The sequence below is a fragment of the Podarcis gaigeae genome (assembly GCF_964106915.1).
Source record: "Podarcis gaigeae genome assembly, chromosome: 4".
Lineage (NCBI taxonomy): Eukaryota > Metazoa > Chordata > Lepidosauria > Squamata > Lacertidae > Podarcis > Podarcis gaigeae.
Genome location: NC_139677.1, coordinates 98,055,514 through 98,078,903, shown reverse-complemented (window position 1 = coordinate 98,078,903; position 23,390 = coordinate 98,055,514). Strand labels below are relative to the sequence as shown.

Sequence of the window (23,390 nt, the reverse complement as noted above, 5' to 3'; positions counted from 1 at the left end):
CCCCATGCCTGCCTGTCATTCAGTATGAGGAACTTCACATTTGCATATAGGATAACTCGGATAGAGTCCAATATGTGTGAACTGTACGCCACGCAATTCAAGAAGTATAAATTACGCAAATAGAGCTCCATGTTTGCAAACCCCCAGGCAGATGTGTTCATCAGGAGGGCCAAGTACAACGTAAGAGGAGCCTTGCTAGATCAGTGCAAAGGCCCATCTAGTCCAGCATTCTGTTCTTGCAGTGGCCAACGAGATGCCCCAATGGGAAACCGGTATTCAGGATCCGAGTACAAGAACACTCCTTATTTGTGATTTGCAGCAGCTGGCATTTAGAGACACAGCGACTGCCAATGGAAGCAGAACCAAGTGTCATCTTCTAGGAATTAGTCTAATCTACCACTACACCAGATGCAAGTAATAGACTATATGGAACTGGCTGAAATGACCGGCAGAATTCGAGATCAAGGAGAAGAGCAGGTGGAAGAGAACTGGAAGAAGTTTAAACTTTATTTACAAAAACACTGTAAAATTTTTGAATGTTGAGGACATTGAAAAGGAAAAGAAGGGGTTCTAGTGATTAAGTTAAATAAGAGTACAAAGGGAGGGACGAAGGACAAAAATTAATAAGAATGATCTTGCTGAACTAATTATTACATAGAATACAGGATCGGGAGGCGGGCGGAAGGAAGGAAAATAAGGTTTTGAATATTATAATTGGAATGTGAGTTGTTTTTTAAATGTTAAAATTTGCTTTTTCTTTTTTTATTTGTGTATCTTTTTTCTTTTATTCTTATGTTATGTCTGTTTTTTATATGTTTTTTATTTGTGTAAAACTTAATAAAATATTATATAAAAAATACTAATAATAATCTACCACTACACCTTGTGGAAGCAAATTCGACAATTCAGCTATGTGCTGTGTGAAGCAGTACTTCCTTTTGTCTGTGCTGCATCTTCAAACATTCAGCTTCATCGGCTGGCCCCAAATTCTCCACACTGCATCATTTTATATACCTATATCGCGTCTGCTTGTCATCTTCTGTAACAGAACGGAATCCTTGAGCCCAGGAAGACACATGAAGCACTAGAAAGGAGAATTAGCCAAACCTTGAATATGAAAGAAAAAGTTTCCTGTGACACAGAAAGAATGTACAAAAAGGTAGTTTGTAAGATACAAAAATTATATTTATTGAACCATTTTATTTATAACAAAAACGTAAGAAGTTTACCATCTGGGGGCAATACAGATGCCATCCCGACGCCAAACCGGGCCACTAAAACCATGAGAAAGCAAGAGCGTCCAATGGAATGAGCCAATCCCTTGAAGGGTTTTTACAATTTGTTTGTCTCTGCGGCCCCACTGTGCCTCTTGCCTCTTTAGCTAAACCAAAGTAACGCTCATGTCAGACATCGTCAGCTGTGGATAAACAGGCACAAAAATATGGGGGAAATTCTAGGACAATCTAGAATTCTGTTCTAAGTACAACTTTATTCTTTAATCGCTATCATTTCTGTAAAGGCTTTCCAGTAATAACCCATGATTAATCCCTCCTTTCAAACCCAAGGTATTATACTTTTCTCAAGTTCTTGTGTTTTTTTAAAAAGCCAGCCCCACGGTGTCAAATCCTGTTTTATATCAGCACATCTATAAAAGCATTTACAGACCTAAATACCCATATTTAGGTCAATAATACCGAAAGGGCAATTCCTGATATAACATCTTCAAGCTTGGAGAGCCTGTTCTGAAAATGCTGAGAGAAGAATCTGGAAAACAGACAAGACATGGATGAGTTCAGCAGTGGGGACTTCGTTTTGGTTTACAGAAAGAAGCAAGCATAGGGCAGAAAGCAAAGCTGCTACAACGCACCAGGGACCTCTTGGCATGGTTTTGAGCCAGAGCTGTTCTGGTGAGCAGCGGAAAACCCACAATTATGTACAAAGAGAACTTAAATACTAGGCTATGTGATGGCCAGTGTTTATTTTAACTGGCTTTATAGACTTGGCAGGGAGTAGCAGGAGGACAAAAAGCAGTAACAAAGGTATATGGGTGTAGCACAGGGCGGGGAAGACAATGGAACACAGCCGGAGTGGGAGAAACAATGCCATAAATGATATTTTATGAGTTGGTGTTAACGTCTTTCACCACACAATCATCGCCATCGCATAGTAGTCGCACCCAAAAATTATCTTTCATCGCATAATTGTCACATGGAACATTTTGAGGCTCTGCTAGGACTCAGGCCCCCCTTCCTTTCCTCTTCCAGTCATAGGCACTCCTGCTCCCCTCGCAAACTTGGCCATCAGCTCCCAGGCTGTCTCAGCCTCTTCCCTGGGCTTGGCCAACTCGCAGCGAACGGTCCGCCATTGCCAACAGGCACGGAGCAGTGTCAAGGCTGCCTGATGCTGCTGCCGAACCCAGTGCTCTGCAGCAGCACCAGGTAGCCCCACTTTGCAAAAATGGGGTGGCTTGCACTGTGCACCTTGTGGAGCTGCGGCTGCCTGATGTTGCTGCCAGATGCTGGAAGCAGAAGTCAGTCCCTCCGCTCTCAGCACTCGGCGGCAGCAACAGGCAGCCCTGGCTCAGCCAAGTTAATGGAGGCAGTGGCCCCCTCCTCCATCTCGGCCCCAGCAGAGGGCACGTGGCCTGGGGTAGGGGCTTCAACAGGACAGGAGGCTGAGCTGCTCACGCGGTCCCCAAACCCCTCTTGGAAAGCTGGCGCTCTGCCGCAGGCTTCACATAACAGTCACACCCCACTTTTTGGAAAAGTGCATCTGCCATAAAATCTGTGACGATTACGTGGTGAAACACGGTACAGTGTGTTTAAAAGTTTCACCTTTCTTGTTTTGTCCTCATACATCTGTTGTGAACCTCCCCGTGAGATAGGCAAGGCAGAAAGACAACAACCAGGCCAAGGTCACCTGGTGAGCTGTATGGCACATTTTTGCTTTATTATGGTTTTTACTTTTGCACTGTAACCTGGGATAGTTTTGTGATAATGTGGGGTACACATCACCTAGATAAAACCAACAAACCACCCTCAGGGATCTAAATTCTGAGACCGGCTATCTCAGATATCGCACAGAGAGAATTAGCTCAAAAGTCACCATGCCCTTATAACGTGGTATTTAACACATGAAAACTTTTATTAGTTAAAAGGAGGTTTTTATAAAATCAAGTCTGCTTTATATGCTGTTTGAGCATAGGGTGAACTGGTGGGGCGAAATCTAAGCAAGCTGGGTATTTTTCAACAAGTTAATGAATTAGAAGGATCAGGAAAACCAAACTGCCTTATACGGAAGGGAGAGGAAATTAAGACGGCAAACCTTACAGGAGCCCACACCCTCTCAGTGATCAACATCTGCGTCTTCAAACTGCCCAGCAACTGCTGGGGATGCATCCACCTCCATTCCATCTAGAATCAAAGGAAGAAACGGATTGAAACCTTTGGAGACATGAAGGGAGACTACAAAGAAACTAGTGTCCTCTGCTGCAAAGACAAGGCTGGCTTGAGCATCATAAAATCGAAGGAAGAACCGGAAAGGATATTGTCCAAGCCTGCCCTCCACCACCTTGGCACAAAACCTGACCACAGATCAAAACAATCAATAAAAGCAAGAGAGAGGAGAAGCTATAAAGTACCTACATAAGAGACTTCACTCCTCTAAAGCATGATCGGATCCAGTCCCCAGGAGCTCAAAGTAACCATTTGTTTATTTTAAAAACTGACAAAAATACTACAAACAAGCGAACATACCCAATTGGATAAAGAAAGTGCTCCATGTCATTAAAATAAGGAGATTCTTTGTAATACACCATAAATCTCACACACTATTGTCATGTCCGGTCTTGACTGATTTACCTAAGAGTGTTTTTCCAAATAAGTCTGTGTGCGGGAGGATGAAGGATGAACAGGTGGGATTCAGACTCTGTGCTTTTAAAAATGCTAGCAGAGGCAGCTTGGGATGCAGCAAAACCTGAAGGCAGCCAGTCCTTTAACTGGAGCCAATACAGGCAACAGCCCCTCTACACAGCCATGGTGCACGGATAGCTTAGCCAACTCTGAGCTCAAGCCTCAACAAGCTCCTTAATAATAATAATAATAATAATAATAATAATAATAATAATAATATCAAATCAAATATATTTAATATGGTCAATGACCAGAAAGCAATTTGTAAAAAATATGACATTATAAGTAGTATTGTGCTACAAATAACAGTGGAAATATGGCCAGTTCACTGAATTGGTGCTTATATTTATGACCAGGTTTCGGCTTTTAAGGTTTTAAGAATTCAATTCAGGTGTCACTACTATTTATTATCGTTCCTTCGATGTTTACAATTTGAACTCCGTTGTTGACATCATTGCTCGTCTTATTCTTGTTGCAATGTAACAGTACTTTGCCACAGGCCTGTTAATTTCGGGCTCTTTGTCAGCTAAGAGGTGTCTGATATAGGTGCCATCTGTACTACAAGGTATTTTCCTCAGAATCGGTTTGATCAGCTCTTTTCTTGAGTTTTGATATAATGGGCAGTATAAGATGACATGCCCGATGGAATAATAATAATAATAAAATAAATTATTTATACCTCGCCCATCTGGCTGGGTTTCCCCAGCCACTCTGGGCAGCTTCCAACTGAATATTAAAAACACAATACAGCATTAAACATTAAAAAAACTTCCCTAAACCCGGCTGCCTTCTTCTAAAAGTTAGATACTGTAGTTGTTTATTTCCTTGACATCTGATGGGAGGGCATTCCACAGGGCAGGCGCCACCACCAAGAAGGCCTCTGCCTGGTTCCTTCTAACTCACTTCTCACAGTGACGGAACCACCAGAAGGCCCTCGGTGCTGGACCGAGGCAAAATATGGCAAAATCCAACCCACTGGCTCCAATGTGGTTATAAGGAGCTTACTTTACCTTGTAATAATATCAGGCTGCAGAGAGAGGAATAAGCTGCACATCCAACTGAGCGTTCACAGAGCAGCGGACGATTAAAACTCACCTTCGAAGTCTCTGATGGAATCTTCTGTCCGTACCCCAGCCATGTGGTACTGAGTGCTTATAGATTGTGCCAACATGCCCTCCAGCCTCTCCAGGGTAGCCTGACCCTCAGCAGTTAAACGCGACAGACCTTCTTCATAAGTGTAGAAGGATGGGATGTCACCTTGGCCAATTTCTGCAACAAACAAATAAAACCCAAATTGCTAGCTAACACTAGAGCAGATAGGTCCATAAGATATAGCTGCCATTAATTTATCTTGGAGAAAAAATCTTCCCAACAGCTACTTCAGTATTATAATTAATGCTAAGTGTCAAATGTCCAACTGTTTGCATTATGTATGCATATTTACTGAAATTCCCATTCCCCATGCTTAATTAGTTCTGCAACTGTTATAACCACTTTGTGCTGTAGGGAGTCCAGCAGCATGTAAGTCTACTGATTCAAAGCTAGTTTTGCCTAATTTTTCATCTTTGGAGGCACACAAAGCTGACCAAAATTGTGGCCTGTTCTATGCCATTTGGACGTTCTCTGAAAATTAAGGGAACCCACCACAGCCCTCTTACCGTGGGCTTCCACGTCGTATTCCTCACCCTCGTAATCGTTGTCAGAGTCTTCGTCTTCGGGATCAGGATGCAGGGCTTGGCATTCACACATGGCAGAGAACATGGCTTCCACTGGGGAAAAACACACAGAGAGAAATGCACAATTTGTTCACTGGCAATCAAATAAAATGGACATGGACGAATAAGAACATAAGAGCCCTGCTGGATCAGACCAATGGCCCACCTTTAAAGCCCGTCACAGCCTAGGACCCTCATACCTACGGGACCGCCTCTCCTGGTATGCCCCACGGAGAGCCTCAAGGTCCATAAATAGCAACACCCTAGAGGTCCCAGGCGCTAAGGAAGTCTGATTAGCCTCAACCGGAGCCAGGGCCTTTTCAACTCTGGCTCCGGCCTGGTGGAATGCTCTGTCTCATGAGACCAGGGCCCTGCAGGATCTGATTTCTTTCCGCAGGGCCTGTGAGACAGAGTTGTTCCACCTGGCCTTTGGCTTAGAATCAGTTTGATTCCCTCCCCCTCTTTCCTTTTCCTTTCTCCTCCTGTGAAGAGGCTGCATCCTAATGTTATAATGTTGTATTTTAATCTTGTTTTTTTAAATTGTATTTTAATCAACATGTTTTTATTATTGCTTGTTAGCCGCCCTGAGCCTGGTCTTGGCTGCGGAGGGCGTTGTATAAATAAAATTTTTATTACTACTACTACTATTATTATTATTATTATTCTGTCCAGCATCCTGTTCTCACAGTGGCCAACCACATGCCTCAATGGGAAGCTCGTAAGCAGAACCTTGCAAGCACAAACAAAACAGAACAGCTAGCAAACAATCTGAAAGAACTACTCGAGATTCGTTCAGCTGGCCGCAGCCACAAGTCAACGACAGATGTTGTACGTAGCCCTCTGGTTCTGGACCAAGCATCTGTTGAGATACTCCTGATAGGAGCAAGTTATGCTGGAATAAGGGATGGTGCTCATATCCACCGGTGCCACATTCCAACGCTTGCTGTGCAGAGCAAGGTTTCCTCTGGAAGTAAATTGGTAATCCCAGGTCCTGCTCCACCATCTTGAGTGCAGAGGCAAGCCCACTTCACAACAGCAACCTGGGCACCATTATTCTAGCCATGGAAGCTGTGCTGTTCTTCCTACTCACAGGCTGATTTGTCGCTGGGTACGAATCTGAATTCTGAAATGGGCTCAAGATCATCATTGCTGCCATCCTCCTCCTCCTCCTCCTCCTCTTCTTTTTCTCCCATGCCATCTTCTTTTGATTCTTCTGCTAAGGAATTCAAACATAGTTGTGTTATAACGTTATCTGAAATAATGCTAACTGAAAAATGATCCATATCATTTTAAACATTTGAAAGCAGTTTATCAGAGTATAAAGATCAGCTGCGCAGGCCTGGAAATTTGCACAGCCTGCTTCTTTCTGCTGGTTACCATGAAGAACATGGAACTATGAAGTTCTTGACCAAGAACACTGGAAACATGATTTAGCTGCCCTGGGCTTGTGAGATTTCACAGGCACTGCGAACGTGACAAGAACTATGAGGTCTAGAAACTTGCTTGTTTTGCTGGCAGAAATGACTGGCAGAATTCGAGACCTGGGAGAAGAGTCGGTGGAAGAGGACTGGAAGAAGTTCAAAGAATATCTCCAAAAACACTGTAAAATGTTTGAATGTTAAAACGATGTTGGATATAAAGAGAATAGGGCATTAGTGACATAGTAAAAAGAAATATGTAAAAAGGTTTTGAAGAAAAGAAGGGAGACCAGACTTTTATTATGCCGAGACTAAACAAATGATATAAAGGTTTAAGTTATAAAGAACATGTGATAAATGGTTTTAAAAGGAAAGGAAACCAAAGGCATAATAGGGGGAAATGTACAATATGGAATAAGATTGGAAAGAGAATAGGGAATTGCTGAATTTGTTTGTGTAAAGGGGAACACAGAAAAGGGAGATGTGAGGAAGTCAGGAAAGAGGGTTATAAAGATAGCAAGCAAGAAATATTTTTTTCTTTGTTTTTTGTTTCTCTCTTCTGATTATCTCTTCTTTTTTTCACTTTTGAACTGTGTTGTCTTTGATTGTCTTTTTCTTTTGTTTTTTTTCTGATTGTGATATTTGTTTTATTATGTAAAATTTTAATAAATATTGTTTAAAAAAAAAATAGAAACTTGCTTGTTTTGTTTTTTAAATAGAAACTAATTCACCCCAGGAAACTGAATTCTGAAGCAAATGCCACACTCCATGCTAAGCATCCTCTACTTCTGAGCTGCAGGATGGGAAGTGAGTGATTTTTCTATGAGTTGTCATAAGCACCAGAAGAGATACTATTGAACACTCACAAGGGGAAGGGGGTGTTGTTTTTCATGGGTTATTTCCTCAAGTGTCCAGAGCTGCTTTAAAAAAAGATGAAGACCTTTTAACACCAAGATAAGAAAAGCCTGGAATAGCTGGGCGCTTGTAAACAGCTTAGCGGTTTTACTACGGTCAAGTGGTATATAGATTTTGATAATAAACTAATAAATGTTAAGGCCTATGCTCCTTACTTTCCTTCCTTTTAGTTATATTTATCTGCCATCAAGCTGGTTCCATGAAAGGAAGACATGGTGCCATTTTACTCTCACAACAACCTTGCAAGGTAAGCTGGGCTGAAACCTCATGGCTTGCCCACGGCCACCCAGCGAACTTCATGATGCAGCAGAGATTTGAACCCAATGCCTCGGCCACTTCACTAGACTGTCTCTCTCTTCCGTACCTTCAAACTTTGCATTTACCATGACGTACAAATGCTCCCACGGATAGGCATTCAGATCCCTGGAGATGGCATGCAAGCTTATGATGGGATAGTCCAACGAGAACCCGAGGCCTGAAGTCTCTATCCATGACAGGCGGCTGGTGGGGGAGAAACCCAAAGAAAACGAAAGTAGTTTTAGTTATGTCACAGAGGAGCCCCATCCTTCTTCCAAGCCAGGTCCCTACTATGGACTACCAGTGTCCTAGGAGAATGAGGAATTAAGCAGGGGTGGGAAACCTCAGCTACGAGGGCCAAATCATCTTTCTCTCTGGCCCTTGGAGCTCTCCCCAGCCCACATCCCCTCCGCTTTGCCACCCAGGACTTCTTGCTGTGAATACTGATAAGGTCTATTCCTTGTCAGGGTGGAGGACAAAGGGATGTGTAAGATATCATTGCTGCCCAATCACAGCTGTCCTAAAATCCTGGATTTCTCCATTGTCCTATACAAGCAGTTCCCACCTGGGTGCAGAAGGGAGGGCTTAAACTTAAGGAATCAGAAGTCAGACAGATGGTTAAAGTCCTGAAATTCAGTCTACTGCAGACTGGGGGCAGCCAAACTATAAAATGTTGAAAGTGTTAGTGAAGGAAAAAGGTCACAGCACATATCTGACAGTTTATGGTACAGTGGTACCTCTGGATGCGAACAGGATCCGTTCCGGAGCCCCATTCGCATCCTGAAGCAAGCGCAACCCATGTCTGCGCGTTGCGATTTGCTGCTTCCGCGCATGTACGTGACGTCAAATTGAGCGTCTGCACATTCGCGAGCGGCGAAACCTGGAAGTAACATGCTCTGTTACTTCCGGGTCGCCGTGGAGCATAACCTGAAAACGATCAACCTGAAGCCCAATTAACCTGAGGTATGACTGTATGCTGGTTAATAAACCTATCCCATACTACAGTGGTGCCTCGCAAGACGAAATTAATCCGTTCCGCGAGTCTCTTCGTCTTGCGGTTTTTTCGTCTTGCGAAGCACGGCTATTAGCGGCTTAGCGGCTATTAGCGGCTTAGCGGCTTTAAGAAAAAGGAAACAAACTCGCAAGACGTTTCATCTTGCAAAGCAAGCCCATAGGGAAATTCGTCTTGCGAAGCACCTCAAAAAACGGAAAACTCTTTCGTCTAGAGAGTTTTTCGTCGTGCGAGGCATTCGTCTTGCGGGGCACCACTGTATTCCCTCTCCCATACACTAGCAATGAACACTCAGGTTCAGAGATAACACCCACCGCCATCCCAAAAGAGCACAACAGGTAAAGGTTTAAGGAGGATAGGATGGGGAAAACATTCTGTTGCACACCCCTAGCTGCTGTCTCTAACACTGGTAATATCTCAGCTGCACTGGCTGGGGCTGATGGGAGCTGTGGTCTAAAACTTCTGAAGGCCACCAGGTTGGTTAAGATGAAAATAGCAGTACTCATTAGGTTCCAAGGCCACTGACCACCCAAACCCCAACAGGAACAAACTAATTTTGTGTCCGCCAAGGATGCTGCATCGAGTACCCCAGACCATGTATGCCCTGTGATCTAGCATCCAGTATTCCCCTACCAGCCTCCTTGGACCTGCCAAATCCTAGGCATGGGGATCAGCATATTTTTAACTCTGCACCATTACTGAAGGATGAGCCCTACTGGACCAAACCAAAAGTCTAGGTGGGGAACTAGGAGATTCAAAACCAGGGCGTGAAGGGCACTCATCTTTTATTGTTTGTGTCTCATTTTCTGGTATATATTGTCCAGCTATTTTGAACCTCCCCCCCCCACATGGTGTGTTTCCAAAAACCATTGTAATAAATATGTTGTATTTATATATAATTCTATTTCTATTGATTTCTAACTGCTTGTGGCATTATTACTGTTGCTCCCCCCCCCTTTTTTAGCTGTTCTTATTTTCGTCTGTAAGCAGCACTGACTCCCCGTCAGGGAAAAAGGCGGGGTATAAATAAGAACCACATGCATTAATCACAACGATATTCCTACATGTAAGCAAGCGCCCTCGGCGTAATCAAGAGCCCCAAGAGTGCACTTGGTCCACGTTCCCTGGCCAGCTAAATCCAGGAAGGCTCCCCCGCCAAAAAAAAACCAGCAACCCCGGAGCATGAAAGCTCTCCCATGGCTTGCCCGTCACGGCAGGGCCTCGAAGGTAGACTGTTTCTGAGCGGGGAGCCTCAAGAATAACGGGCCTCTCTCTTCCGCCCCCGTGAATTTCTCCAGCCGCTTTTCTCTGTTACCCCCGCGCCCTGTGGCAGGGAGTTCCGCAGGCGAAGCCCCTGAAGCCTCCTCGCAGAGGCCTCTCTCTCTCTCTCTCTCTCTCACCTCTCGGCGATGTAGAGGCTCCCGGTGCCCAGGCCTCGTCCTCCGAGCACGGCCTCCGTGTCGGGCTGCCGAAGCCGGACCCCCTCGGTAGGCGCCGCGAGAGGCTGCAGGAAGCTCATGGCAACGGCGGCGGCGGCGTCAGGGCGGAGATCCTCCCGGCGCCTCTTCGCGCTTACCGCGCCTGGAAAGCGAAGGGGGAGGGGGGGAAAAGCAACGAAACCGGAAGCGCGCGCGCAGCTGCCCCCGAATCGACCCGGAAGTGCTCTCCACTCTCAACCGTCGCGTCACCATAGAGACGCGAAGCGCCGCCTCCGCGTCTGTATGGTTGCCGTCACGTGACCGTCCCCGCTCGCCTCACGCGGGGAGGAGGCGGCGGGCGCCATGTTGGAATCCAATAAACACCTCAGGAAATATATTTTTAAAAAGGCGCGAAGGCGGTGGGGAAAGAGGATAAATAAACCACACGGTGACGAAGGGGGAGGGAAGGCCTGTCCCCATTAGCCTGCCGTCGATGCTTAAGGGACTGGCCGCCCTCCCAGGCTGAGAACTGAGGGAAGGCCGCACCTGGGCGGGGCCTCCCGGGAGCGGCGTTGGACTCTTGACTCCCGTCATCCTCAGCGAATGCAGCCGGCCGCCAGGGATGACGGGAACTGTAGTCCCGCCGTGCTTGAAGCAGGCATCCCCAAACGGTTCTCCAGATGTTTTGGGACTACAGCTCCCATCACCCCTAGCTAACAGGACCAGTGGTCAATGATGATGGGACTGGTAGTCTCAAAACATCTGGAGGGCAGAGTTTGGGGATTCCTGGCCTGAAGGGTCATGGCCACTGGGAATCGTGGAGGCCGAATTGTGTGGGGTTGAGTTATTTCGCTGGAAGGGCGCATGTGCTGCCTGCTGCAAACCGATCTTCACTTATAAAAATAATAAGTGAAAAATGAAATAGACATTCCTGCCAACACTCCTCGGGACTTAATCTAGACCTCTCCTACATTACCAGTTCTCTCTCTTTTTAAAGAAAATAGTATTCATTTCAGGTTCTCACACTTCCTACTGCAGCTAAATTAAAATTGGGTAAAACTGCTGTACCTCCACCTGGCTTACAAATGGTCAATGATAATAATAATAAAACATATATGAAAACATAATAAAACATTAAAAAAAAACTTCCCTCTGCAGGGTTGCCTTCAATAAACGAACACTGGTTTATATAACTTTAAAATCCATTGGAATCCCCCAACCCCTCACCTGGATCTCTCCACATTTTAGTTCTTACCAACACATTACATTCTTTACATTTCCCTTTTTCGACGTCTTTCTGTTGATCTCTGTTCAGCTATTTTGATTTTCAAAAGCCATTGATCAATCTGTCCGTCTGGAGTAAAATTACTGATTTAACGGTTATTCTCGTGGTACCTGCCATCTTCCACGATGCCATGACACTTTCTCTGTACGCCAACTTATTTAAATGTTTTTTTTTATTATGACAATTTACATGTCATATTTATATGAAAGAAATGACAGTAGATATTATAAACAAAACAAAAACATTATGAAAGGGAAAAAAAGTTACACAATTAGGCCTCCGAGCTAGAAAAAGGCTGCAGGCCCGGCTTATACACAAAGAGCTCTGACCAGACCGTAGTGAGACGACATTGAACATTTCAATAACAAAAATATTGGCACCAGCCGTAACATTTTTTTTTAAACTTCATTTACAAGGAATACAGTATTTAAACAGTCATGTACTGCAAAGCTAAAAACACCAGCTGTTAGTCAACTGCAGTTAACCACTTTTGAGCGTTGAGGGCATGGGGGGACTCTCCATTTCAAGTTAAGTTTTCCATGCAAGTGAGTTTACTGGGGGTTTTTTTTTGGGGGGGGGAGAGTTGGAAACGGAAAGAGGAAAGAGAAAGTGCAACCCAGGATTTATGTACAACAATGAAGACACTTCCAGTTCTTTCTCCAAGGTATTCACTTCCCCCTCTAAATGGCCACTTCAAATGCAACATTCTTTAAAGGAACAAAAAGCATGGAAATGATCTTCGCAAGGGAAAATACATGTGCACCATCACTTCTCAAGCGCAATGCAGATTCTGCCAATAATGCACTGGGCTGGAAAATGTGTTTCCTGATCTGTCTTCTCAGACCAAACAAAGAGGCATCAATTTCTGCAGGAACTATGCAAGCTTGTCATGAAGCAGCCTTAAAATGCACAGGCCACACAGAAAAAACCCCACTATCCTTTCAAAATGCAAGCAATTCATGATTTTTCTTTTTTACTAAACACCGTGTACAATAATTTGTTTTAGCAGAGACTGGCAAAAGCAGGTTCCCCCCCCCCCCCCCCGATTTACCAATATTACTTTTATATTGAATGGGGTATGGGAAGGGAAAAGGTGAAAGGTGAAAAAATTCTGGTCATGCAGTAGTGCTAGAGTTGCTCTCTGCTCCCAAAGCATGCTGTCTCCATTGCTCAGCTTCAGTGCAGCTCTGCTAAATTAAGGGAGACATCAAAGAGGAGCCTTGGCAGATTGCATTTAACCCAAGATGTAAGCATTTGGGCTGGGCGGTTGCAAAGAAGAAAGAGGCTCCGATTCAATGGCGAAGGTCAAGATTTAGAAAGCTCCAATTTTAAAATACAATGAAACGGCCCTGCGCTAGAAAATTACTTTGCCAGGCTGATCAGTGCACACATGGCTCCAAGCCAGACCTGTGAGCTGCACCACCACACACACCTTGTAACATTTGCAGAAGAAGACAAGGGACTGCATAAATTGAACCTCCTCCACTGTACAAAGGAACACACTCCTTTCTCCACAAGGAAAAGGTGCAGGGATGGGAAGTATGAGACGCTGTCCCCTGGGGTACAGACAGAGCACAAATAATATAGAGTAGTTTGCAAGACTTCTCTGAAAAACATCACCTAGTTTTTAATTTTATTTCCCCCCAAAAAATAAAGAGTATTGAAACAACAGTTCACTAGCGCAATAATGGGGAACCGGTGGCCCTGCAGAGACAATTAGACTACAGCTCCCATAATCCTTGACCACTGGCCATGCTGGCTGAAAAACAAAGATGGGAATTTGTGTCCAACGAGATGTTCTCCACCCCTGGTCTAGCAGATATTTGCACAAGTTCTACTACTGAACTGTGTACAAGACAATGAGCAGCAGGCGAAAGCTATGCCACCAACCAGCCACCTTTTGCCTGACGTGGCTTTTCCTCGTGGAACAAAGCAGAAAATTTCTGTAGAGCAGAGCTAAGAAACTGGCCGAGGGCTCACTGCCCACCCCCTGAAACGAAAGTCATATCTATGCAAGGGAAAGATGTAAAGCTTTAATTCGTGTTGCATTACATGCCGGGCAAGATTTGCAAAGTTTGTGTACAGTAGAAAAAAGGGGAAACAAAAAGGGCAGAGCATTTCTATGGGGGCTTGGCTTTGCTATCATGTCAAAACTTTAGTCCCGGTTAGGAAGACAAGTATCTGCCTCTCACTGCTACAACACAAGCCAACAACAAAGGCTTACTGTCCCCTGTCTAAGGGAGAAACTTCGCTCCCTTAGAACACATTAGTGGTGAAGTTAGTCTGCCAAAGTGTGCCAGAGTGAGGCCCCACCAATGCTGCCTCACTGCCCTTTCGGCCAGAATATGTACCCAATAATCTTGCTGGGGACGGACGATCCACAAAAATGCATGCAATTGTCTTATGGTAACAGAGAATGAAATGTTAAGCTACAGATGGGGACACTGCCATTTGAGAACCCAGCTCACGGTATATACCTGAATACACCATGGGAGCCAAGCACGAGGTATCCTTGCAGGTGTGTGTTACCTTTGTTCCTAGCTTGAGCTCTCTCGGGAATTTTGCATTTCGTCACCGCTGCTGAAGTCCCTGGAGGAGCCGACAAAACAGCACAGGCTCCCCTACCCTGACTGTCAACTGACTTAAATGAAAGGGGCCACTAGTTGATTAAATTGGGCTGGGTGAGGAGAGGAGAGAAGGAGAGGGAGACTGCGCACAGGAAGAGTGCAGGATCACGAAATTTGATGTAAGGGTTATGGACTGACCAAATAATATTTCAGCAGATCTTGACTGTAAAGATAGAACCTAATTCCAGACAAGATGGTGATTTATTATTTTTTTAAAGTGAACTTAAGTTCTAGGAACAGGAGGAAGAATGGGAACATTGGGCAAGTGCACAAATCTGGGCAACACCTACGCAAGCATGGGGTAATATTTCTCTGGCTGTAACTATAAGGGATATGAAAATTAACTCTTGTTCACAATGCTGGGCATTGCGGGTGGGAGAGAAAGAGACACACACTTAAATGCTTGACCTTTCTGTTCTGACTGCATCAACAACAGGTGCAAATATACAGCAGACAAAACAACAAGTTTCTGGCTAGGAAATGCAGGTTTGCTGTTTAATATAGGGCAATGGTAGTGTTCCTAAAGGCCCCCTCGCCACAGCACATGAACAAAACCCATTATCCCAACAGCAGTTGCTCAAAAGAGAGAAATTTCCATCTAACAAGTAAGAAAATTCCCCAGAATTGCTAGCTTGGATTTCGCAAATCAACGAACTGCTAAGATATTCTCTTGTTGCATAGCTTTAATTAGGCCTTTAAATCTTTCACATACACACGGCATTGCAGAAATCCCAATCTTCGGCTGCTCTGCTTCACACCACCCAAAGCCCTGTTTCAATTGTATGCAATTTATGAAACATTCCAAACAGTGCTATTTTAAGTTTAGACTAAAGGCAGCTGTTTACTGGCTATTTTGTTTGGAGGGCTGACATAATCAAGCCAAGCGAAAGTTCAATGTCCCCTGTTGTAATCAAAAGAGGATAGAGTATGCCATTTATGCTGGATAGGTCACAAAGTTTTAAGGTGGGAGAAGGAAGGAAGGAAGGAAGGAAGGAAGGAAGGAAGGAAGGAAAGAAAGAAAGAAAGATTATTACTCCTACTAAGGCAGACATTTTCCCACCACACAATACTAAATTAGTTTATTAAAGGCATCCAATTGTTAGGATGCCTTTAACACATTGAGGACTGGTGGAGGGGAGACTCAGATCCTTTAAAAGGTTTTTTAACCGACCGCGTAGATTTGGAAGAAGCCAAGAGATGTTCTGAAATTATGCAGAATTAAGCTGGCAGAATTCTGGACTGCACCACTTCAGACTGCATGCGATGGGTAAGAGTTCTGAGTGTTCCTTCATCCTAAAAACAAAAAAGTGCAGGGATGCACATTTACTCTGCAGAGGGTGCTTGTTATGTAGGAAAACCTTTAAAAATCATCTCGCTTGCATGCCATCTCTCAAGTGGTACAAGTCCCGGTTTCTGTCACCTCCTTCTGCATCACTTTAGGGACGGACCCAAGCCACAATTCTTTGGGTAGCTTCCTTCAATGTGCATGTTTAAAGGTGACTGATTAAATTCTGCTTGCTTCATAGTAGCAAAGCTGTACCCCAGACATGATTTTTAAAGGGGAGGGGGAATCAAAATATCCATTTCTAGGTTTTTCCAAGAAACCATGGCTAAGCATTGAAACCTCACTGACACCTGAACATGTTATTCAGTCAAATTTGCCCACACACAGATATTAAAACTGTGACACAGGCGTACAACAATTTAAAAGACACACATATAGTACCTGAGAAATCACACACACTACAGATTTCTCATATTCAGTTTAACAATACGGTTTGCAGGGCAACACTTTACGCAGAGTAGCAATATGCCTATTGTTTGGTAACATTCATATTTTTAGCTGGGAGGCAGGGAAAAGCCCTTTAACATCTGGATCAGTGACTTCTGTTTAATCGGGACTGTGTGTCTGATGCCCTTTGTGAGTGTGCACACATCTGTATGTGTGTATATATATCTATATAAACACACACATACCCCCAAGCATAGAGTCATCCCCATTTTAAAGGCCCGGAAGCATTTTCCAAGCTGAACACCTGCACACCATGTATTTGAATGCACAGTACCCAGAGCCTTGCAACAAGTCCGCCACCATAACAAGGCTAGAATATTATTTCTGCCAGGCATCCCCAATCAAATCCCAGTCAATGGATATAGCAGCATTCAATGGGCCAGCATTCAATCGGCAGCGATTCAACGCTGAGACACACACACCAAGTTCCCTGGCCTTTGCAAACCTCTGCTTCCTCCTTCCGCTGCCTTGCTTACGTTTGCAAAACAAAACGTATTTATGGTTCCATGATTACAAGTGGGAATGTCTCCATCATTTACATTGTGCATTAGATCAAACAGGACTTGGGATACTGGTTCAGCAAGCAATGATCTGGGGGCAACAGGTTTAAGGGGCTGGAATTGGGGCTCCCTACCATTCTCTATTCGCCCCCCCCCCCCGGTACTTATGTACTACAGGTTCAGTCTATTCAAGGAGAAGGGATAAAACTGGGATGGAAACTGCAAGTGCAGAATAGAGAGAGCTTGTGGTGCTGAACATCCCCCTGCACGTCTCTACGGAGGAAGTGAGATTGCACACTAATTTGGGAGGGAGGTACGTCCACCCAAACGTAAAAACGAGCCCACAAACGGCCGGACGAAAAGGCAAACCTTAAAGGGAGACCATCAAAATCTGCTCAACAAGCTACAGAACTTAATGCATCAGCTGTGAGGTGTGGCAAAATGTAAACTCTGAAGAGCTTTCCAAACATTTTGAATCTTCTGGTCTCTTCCCAAAGGGAAGCATAAGTTTAGGAGTTTAAGAAGGGTTTCAATCAATATATTGGGAGAAAGTTCCCATTCTTGCTTTGCAGGTCCTGTTGAAAAGGTAAATGAAACAGATCTTAAATCGATAATGATTATTTACCAGTTGATTATTTTGCAATCCTATGCACACTGATTTGTGATTAAGTCCCACTTTAACTCAGTGGGTCTCGCTTCCAAGAAAACATGCACACATACAGGATATGTGCATCCCTGTCAATTCGAAGTGAATTTATTTGTGAGGAAATATTTCTGATCTTCAGATTGGGTGTGGGGCGACACTACTAGGACTGCTTTTTCCAAATTCAACTAGAATGAACCACTTCCTAAAGAATTAGCAAAACATACAAAGGGTGTTAACATTACTGTTAACACAGTAACACACGCATCTGTGCATAGTGAATAGTGTTAATACAACGGAGTAACACAAAGTATCTCCTTAAAAAAGTAGCAGGACTTGCCTTTCAAATTACTGGCCTTCCAGTGACCATTGTTACTTCAATGATTAATTCTTTAAAAAAAATAATGAACCAGACTTTGGACAAATATGCCTTTAAGATCTGTATTTCGGCTTTTCACACTAAGTTGGAGAGATAAATTGGATAACCATTCGTCCACCAATGGCAGCCCAAGAAACGAAACGTAGTCGAGATAAAATTACAAAAAGCACAAGAAGGTGACCTTCCTAGCATCTTAGGGAACACAAACCTGCAGCCACGCACCATTTGCCAGCCACATTAGTCACTATAAAAATGTTTACCTTTGTTGGTGTGGAGGTCAAATGAGTATTTTACTGTACCCTCTTTGCTACACAAAGATGCATGGGGCTTGCTCTCTGGCCCTCTTACTAAAAACTCACAATGCTGCAGAACGGTGGAAACCCGCCTTGAGAAGAAGCCCTTTTCACCAGTTTCTCGTTGGCTTCCTCTCTTCAAATTCTGCTGCCTTTCTACGGTTCAATCTATGTCCATGGGGCGTCATTCATTCTCAATTCACTGCTTGCCTCAAGAGGGCTGATCAAGTCTTCCAGCAGCACAGCTGCATGGAAAGAGAGAGGCCGTCTTCTACTCAAAAGCCATGAGTACGTTCTGACAACCAGACGAGGCCAGACTATGGATGGCATTCAACCAGCAGACCTATCGAAACTTATGGGCCCAAGTCAGTCATGTTCACTCATTTCAACGAGTCTACTCCAAGTAAAACTCAACTGACTACCATCCTATGACTCCAGCCAAGAGCTGTTCCCTAAAACGAGACAGATGGGGAGGGGAGTTGTCACTTTGCTTTTGGCAAGCATCTGAAAAATAGAAACAGAAGAGGGAACAAGTCTATGCTCTGATTGGCTCAAAGAAGACCAAGTCTACTTGGTCCTGATTTTCACTGGAGGGCATCAGACGCAAGTCAATGCGATCACCAAGATTAGCTCTAGCACTAGAATAACTTCCTAAATTAATAGCCAACAAGCAGAAGTCCTTTTCAAGAGACTCTACCAGAATTTATTTGTGCATGAGGCATCAAATGTGCCTTATACAACACAAACAGTACATATCCAACACTCTCCTTTCTTCCAGGGCAATTCTACTGTCCTACTTGCAAGCCCTCTGCATGCCTTTCTAGTTTGATACCTCCAACTATTGCCAACATCAGAAGCACTAACACTGCAAACTTAAATCAATAACCAACGCCCTTGTTTCCAGGGGTTCCTGGTGGAGTTCTGAACAATTCTCTCAAACACAACTCCTGAAGTCCATTTGGCAAAGCCATCACAAGCCAAGCTTTCAGCTAGTTCCCTTCATCCTATGTGACTACTAAACAGCTCAAAGTTGCCTCTATGCCACAAATGTCCATTACACATTACTAGCCAAGCACTTAATACCCACCAGGGCTGGAGAGGTGATCGTGCCAAGCACCCAAAAGATGTCTCTGGCTTGGTTAGACGAGAACTAGAGAACCACAGTGCAAGTATAAGATGAAGGAGCTCCTTGAGGAGGTTTCTGTTTTCAAGAAGTTGAAGGTACACACACACGACACTCTTAAAGGTCAGTGAAAATTGCAAGGTAGGAAGGATAGCAGACGTCCTTTTCTGAGAAAAGACACATGTGCAATTGGGAATGGGTAGGCCAGGGCTTCATCCTGCCCCCACAGACTTCTGAGATGGCCCCGGGGTCAAGTACCCTTGCGCACCTCAGAAGTTTTATGCTGCAAAAAAAGGGGATCCAATATTCTCTTTCCCACTCCTCAGTGTGAACAGTTACAAATGCTCTTCCAGAGACGTCTCCTTACATAATGTCCTCACTCCTAATAGCAAGGCAAACATCAGGCAATTGGGAGTGAGGAGAGATCTCACATAGCCAGTTCACACTAGTGAAAAAGGAGGTTCAAGCTACCCTCTGCCTGTATCTTGAGTCATGTGTGAGCCAGCCAACGGGCAGTTAAATGCTGGTGATCCTTCCAGCCTCATCCAGAGTTCCAAGATATGGCATCTAAAAATTTAATCGCCAACCAGAACTGGGAATGTACATTTTGCTTTTTCTGAGCGCAGGTGCAGACTATTTGCTTGCTTCTTGGGAAAGAGAAGACGTTTTCAAGGTCCTGCATCTTCTAAAATTATTTTAAAAAATAATAATACATGAAATTGCATTAGCTGAGGAATTTTAACGACCGTGGGCTGCTCTGCTGCCAACCCAGAGAGCGAAAAGGTGCTGTGCTCAAGCAGAAGGAAACAACAACGGACCAGTTTAAAGAACGATTTCAGCGTTTGTGCGGCTTTTTAACTTTATTCTCTTATTCAAATAGATGGCTGCTAACAAAGTAATGCGATACAACCTGGGAGGCTTTGCTTTGTTAACTACATAAAACACCGCTTGGGGAAGCTAGTATTTTTCTTTTAAGGTCCAAGGGCTCTAGATTTCTAAAGGTGGAAGATACACATTGCTAGAATACAATTGGTGGAGTGGCTATCATGTACAGAGAGCGGATATCAGGAGCAGGGGGGAGGGGAGAGAAAAGAGAGAACCAAAGATGGATTAAAGGCCATAAAAAAAATAAAATTGGGGAAGCCAAGGTTTTCGTGCGAGGTATTTTATACAGGCCTAATGCCACGGTTAAAATCACAATGGAACAGACAAACAAACAACACGGAAGTGCTCAGCTACAGACGAACGCCTAAAAAAAAAAAAAAAAATCAAGACAGGCAAGGGAAACAGAGCTGTCAACTCAATGCCCACAGCAAGACTGGTGCAGCCATTGCCAGCAATGGTCCCAGCACCAGAATAAAGTACAAAACCCTGTTTTGAGGGGAAGGAGGAAAAGAAAACCAGAGTAAAATGGCCGTTTTGGATTTCAAAGCTTTGCAGAGTATTCTTCCAACCATCTGTGTGAAAAATCGTGTAGAAAGAAAAAGAAACACAAGACAAGAGAACGTAACAGAGCCTGAAACACACCTGAAAGAATGAAGTGGCAAACACCATGGCCAGTCGTATTCTTGTTTGACTGGCTATAAAATGGGCAGATAAACCTTTTCTTGAAGTAGAGAGCAGGCACTCACACCCAGAGTTATGTTGCCCAAGTTCCAACAGCAGGAGTTTCTTGCAGGGAAGGGGGGGGGTCATGCATTTCCCCCAGAAAGGTCCTGCTTTAGAAATCAGTTGGTCACGCGGCAACTATTAAAATGCATATTAAAAACACGAAGGAGCCTATAGGCCAGTTAACTACTGTCAAAATCTGCTAGAACATCCAGACTGATAAGTAAAATTAATCTTACACACACACACACACAGCCTCCCAGAAGGAAAACTGCTTCATTTGCGTACTTCAATTTGAAGTAGATACTAAGAGCACAGAAAGGGTTTTTAAAAGCGGCCAGTTATCTCTTTACACGAGCCCCGTCATCTCCTCCCAAGAGGTTATCCTACGCGGAGACCATCAGTCAGATTTAACACATTAAAAAGAAGAGCCTCGTTATCAACTCACTGCTAGCATGGCTCCAAATTGTCAAAAGCTCATTATATAGCTTTACACTTTTTACTGTACAAAACACTTTAAAAAGTTAAATTATGATGGGTTGGGGAAGCTTTGAATCAAATGATTTTATGTGAGAGCTTTTTCTTCCTCGACCTCTCTCTCTCTCTCTCTCTCTCTCTCTCTCTCTCTCTCTAACCAAGGTTGCTTTTCGGGAAAGTGATTTACTAAAAGGAACTATGGCAAATTAACCCACAAGTCACAAAATGCAACAGTAAAGATTCCCCCCCTCCCCCTTAAAACTGCATGTTAAATTGTAATCTAAGTTGTGAACATTTAAATAGAATATATATCTCCTATGAAAAAGTTTGAGTACAAGTGCTTCTGTACCCCCGACATTCCCCCCCGGATCCCCCCCCCTCCATCCCACCACAGTTCAGATTTTGGGCCCTGACCAACTTGGAATGCTTTCTTTCAGCCTCCCCGCCCACCCCAATCTGTGTGCACTCAGTAAATATAAAGTCAAAAATATACAAATCTCTCATTTACTACAAGGTCTGCATGTGGATGAAGTTAACCTGGACTGCGGGTGTGGGGGAAAGGTGGAGGAGGCAACAAATCAGAATAGGGAAATTATAGTAATTATCATTTTTACCACAAAAAAAGGGGGAGAGAGAGTTCCGAGAAAACGACGACTGGTCAATTCACCGGGGGTTGAAGGGGGTGGGATGGGGAGAGAAAAAATAACCCCGAACTGCAGGACTGGTGAAATTTTTGACTGCTAAAAAGTGATACTGTAGTGGAGAGTTTTCTAGGAAAAATAAAACACCTTTTAATAACTGGCCCACTGGTATGAGCTACCGTGGAATAAATTAGCACAAAAAATGGAAGTCTTATAACTGTTCACTGTTACAGACGTAATCAACAAGGTCAGTCACTCGCAAAAGTTCATCCTCGTCTTCTTCTGGTCCTCCTGCCTCCTGGCCACCACTCGTCCCGTTGGGTGCCAAGCTGGCATTGGCTGTGCTGTCCTTGGGGGCGGGAGCTTTCTCGCTGGGCTTGCCAATCAAGTTCTCGATGGTTTTCCCAGGACTCTGTCCGTTGGTGGACGGCAAGTCCACCAGGCTGTAGTCCAACGGGCTTTCGACCTTCCCGACGTTATCAAAGTCATCCTCGTCGTCGCTTTCTATCCGGTAGGGTTTCTTGGTGACGTCTTGCGGGCCGTGGGTTGCCGAAGGCCTGGCGGCAGGAGCAGGCTTGCTTGCCTCCTCGCTGGCGCTGCTGCAGTTGTCGTCGTCGTCTGTCTCGATGCGATTCAGCCGCTTCCGGACGGGCCGCTCCTCCTTGTCCCCGTCCTCGTCCTCCGAGTACTCGTCCGTGCTGTGGCTGCGCTTCCGAAGGGATCTCTTTGACACCTGGGTGGGTTTATCGTCTTCAGAGTTCTTAGACACGTAGCTCTCTGGAACAAGCATCAGACTTAAAGCCGTTAGCAAAATCTGAAGGCATGCAACAGCTATCACTGTTCTCCTGTGTTTACACAGAACGCTCCGCATGCAAGCTGCTTGAACCAGAAGCAGGGTTCCACCAGAAAATAAAAACTGCAACACAGAAGTCTGGTGGGCTCTTATCAATGGTGCAGTATGATAGTTAAACCACCCTCCATGTGTTTCCATGGCATCCATTTGATGGGGGAGCGCTGGTACTTTTATCATACATCATCCCATGCCCCTTTCCCTTAAAACCTGCCCCCAAATCTCCCTTCTGTAGCTCTCTCAAATCTCCTTTAAAAAAATGAGACTCAATACATTTGTTATTTACAAAGGCGGTGTTTGGTTTGAATACGTAGGATCGACCATTGCATGGTTTCAGTGCTGGCTGCAGCTGATGGAAGTTGTAGCCCAAAACATCGGCTAGAGACTTTACTAGATCTGAATCTTTGCTATACTCGGAAGTTCAAAACTCTTAAGCTCTTTCCTCATCTTTACACTTCTGAAGGGCCCTGGATCAATATTTTGGCT

The 23,390-nt window shown here is 44.4% G+C and overlaps 3 protein-coding genes across 5 annotated transcripts in view; 1 reads left to right on the top strand and 2 right to left on the bottom strand.

Annotated features, from left to right (window-relative positions):
* The window catches only part of AQP11 (aquaporin 11), a 91,627-nt gene that overhangs the window by 20,575 nt on the left and 47,662 nt on the right, over window positions 1–23,390 (top strand). The window lies entirely within an intron of this gene.
* Window positions 1,164–10,910, bottom strand: CLNS1A (chloride nucleotide-sensitive channel 1A). 3 transcript variants are annotated; one of them, XM_083737410.1, is made up of 7 exons: window positions 10,669–10,910; window positions 8,324–8,460; window positions 6,717–6,842; window positions 5,570–5,680; window positions 5,007–5,180; window positions 3,330–3,413; window positions 1,164–1,764 (listed from the first exon to the last, which is right to left on the bottom strand). In XM_083737410.1, the coding sequence occupies exons 1-6, from the start codon at window positions 10,785–10,787 to the stop codon at window positions 3,346–3,348; spliced, it is 735 nt and encodes a 244-aa protein (XP_083593536.1). In that variant the 5' UTR covers window positions 10,788–10,910; the 3' UTR covers window positions 1,164–1,764; window positions 3,330–3,345. The 3 variants fall into 3 exon arrangements, with proteins under 3 accessions (XP_083593536.1, XP_083593535.1, XP_083593537.1); XM_083737409.1 differs by having other exon boundaries at window positions 3,325–3,413; window positions 10,669–10,908; XM_083737411.1 differs by having other exon boundaries at window positions 3,325–3,413; window positions 6,717–6,839; window positions 10,669–10,886.
* The window catches only part of RSF1 (remodeling and spacing factor 1), a 52,532-nt gene continuing 41,267 nt past the window's right edge, over window positions 12,126–23,390 (bottom strand). The window contains exon 16 of the mRNA XM_083736056.1: window positions 12,126–22,831. Coding sequence (XP_083592182.1) covers window positions 22,266–22,831 — 566 coding nt within the window. The 3' untranslated portion in view covers window positions 12,126–22,265. The remainder of the gene's footprint in view (window positions 22,832–23,390) is intronic.

Coding starts and splice junctions, on each gene's coding strand:
- CLNS1A (XM_083737410.1), bottom strand. CDS start 10,787: ATGAGCTTCCTGCAGCCTCTCGCGGCGCCTACCGAGGGGGTCCGGCTT. Junction 8,461..10,668: donor AGCCTCTACATCGCCGAGAG/GTGAGAGAGAGA, acceptor CTCCCCCACCAG/CCGCCTGTCATGGATAGAGA. Junction 5,681..6,716: donor ACCCAGCGACAAATCAGCCT/GTGAGTAGGAAG, acceptor GTTTTTCCCCAG/TGGAAGCCATGTTCTCTGCC.